At 34.8% G+C, this 1278-nt stretch overlaps 1 protein-coding gene across 1 annotated transcript in view; it reads left to right on the top strand.

Annotated features, from left to right (window-relative positions):
• Positions 1-1095, top strand: part of HMMR (hyaluronan mediated motility receptor) — a 13182-nt gene extending 12087 nt beyond the window's left edge. The window contains exons 12-13 of the mRNA XM_023515291.1: positions 233-395; positions 907-1095. Of these exons, the coding sequence (XP_023371059.1) occupies positions 233-395; positions 907-926 (183 nt within the window). The 3' untranslated portion in view covers positions 927-1095. The remainder of the gene's footprint in view (positions 1-232; positions 396-906) is intronic.
• The last annotated feature ends 183 nt before the right edge of the window (positions 1096-1278 follow it).

Below are 1278 nucleotides of genomic sequence, written 5' to 3'. Positions count from 1 at the left end.
TGAGCTGTGATGCCATTGCACTCTACCCAGGGGGACAGCTTGAGGCTCCGTCTCAAAAAATTAAAAAAAAAAAGTCATTTTGTAAATTCAGTCAAAACTCCTGTATCTAATAGTAATTTTTGCCATTATATTTGATACATAAGCAACATCAGAATTTGCCTGCAATATCAGTAACACATTTCATGAACATGCTATTTAATAATTGTTCATTATCTATATTTTTCTCACATAGGAGGTGTCGAAACTCCGCTCTCAGCTTACTAAAAGGAAACAAAGTGAGGCAAGACTTCAGGAAGAATTGAATAAAGTTCTGGGCATCAAACACTTTGATCCTTCAAAGGCCTTTCAGCATGAAAGTAAAGAAAATTTTGTCCTCAAAACCCCACTAAAAGAAGGTAAGGAATGAATAAATACATAAAAGTGTCATTTTCCTCTGGATTTGCTTTCACAGCCATTTAGCAAATTATTTGTGTTATAAACTGTGAAAATGTGCTGACACCTTCTGATACAAAAGAAGTTCTAATTGAAATCTTTGTGTATAATACCTTTTTTTTTCCTTCTCTATGCTTTTTTTCTATATATCCAAATTCTACCTGTCCTTTAAACCCAGTTCAAATTTCATTTTCCTTGAAACCTTGTCTGACTCTTTTGCTCCAGCCCACACACCCCGAATGGTCCCCTGCAGAATGCCCGTAGCATTTCAAACTAAATGTCTCTTTGGTCCTTAATCACAATAAATCAAAATTGGTTTGAAATAATGAGTAAAGGAGGATAAAAATGCTGCTGCAGAATGCAGGCATTGCTTCCTCTGCCTTGCAGGAGGTAGGATGCCCATTTATGGTTTGTAATGATTGATTGATTATTTTTCATTAGAATACTAATACTTCTTTCCTATAATTATTCTAGGCAACACAAACTGCTGCTAAGCTCCCATGGAGTGTCCAGAATGATGAAAGGAAACATCTGAGGAACCTGTTGAAAATTATTTTATTCTTGTGATCATTATTATTGATGTTATTGTTGTTCTTGTGTTTGTTGTGGGTATTTTGTAATATATTTAACTTTGACTGCCTGTCCTTAAGTATATGAAAGGAAATTCAGTATTTTCCACCAAAATGTCTTCTGGCATTTTATCTCCTATAGTCAATAACTCCTCCTAATGCCCACCTTCATCACCTCATTCTGAATCCTTTCACTGACTTTCCAACTTCCAGTGCATACCATCAAATCAGTATTTCTGTAAAAATCACTATTGTATTATTCCACTTTTCTGAAACT

Source organism: Otolemur garnettii, unplaced genomic scaffold (assembly GCF_000181295.1).
Source record: "Otolemur garnettii isolate 467f Iridium unplaced genomic scaffold, OtoGar3 scaffold00003, whole genome shotgun sequence".
NCBI classification, from domain to species: Eukaryota; Metazoa; Chordata; class Mammalia; order Primates; family Galagidae; genus Otolemur; species Otolemur garnettii.
The sequence above is the reverse complement of the archived record's forward strand: the minus strand, read 5'-3'. Positions and strand labels throughout refer to the sequence as shown.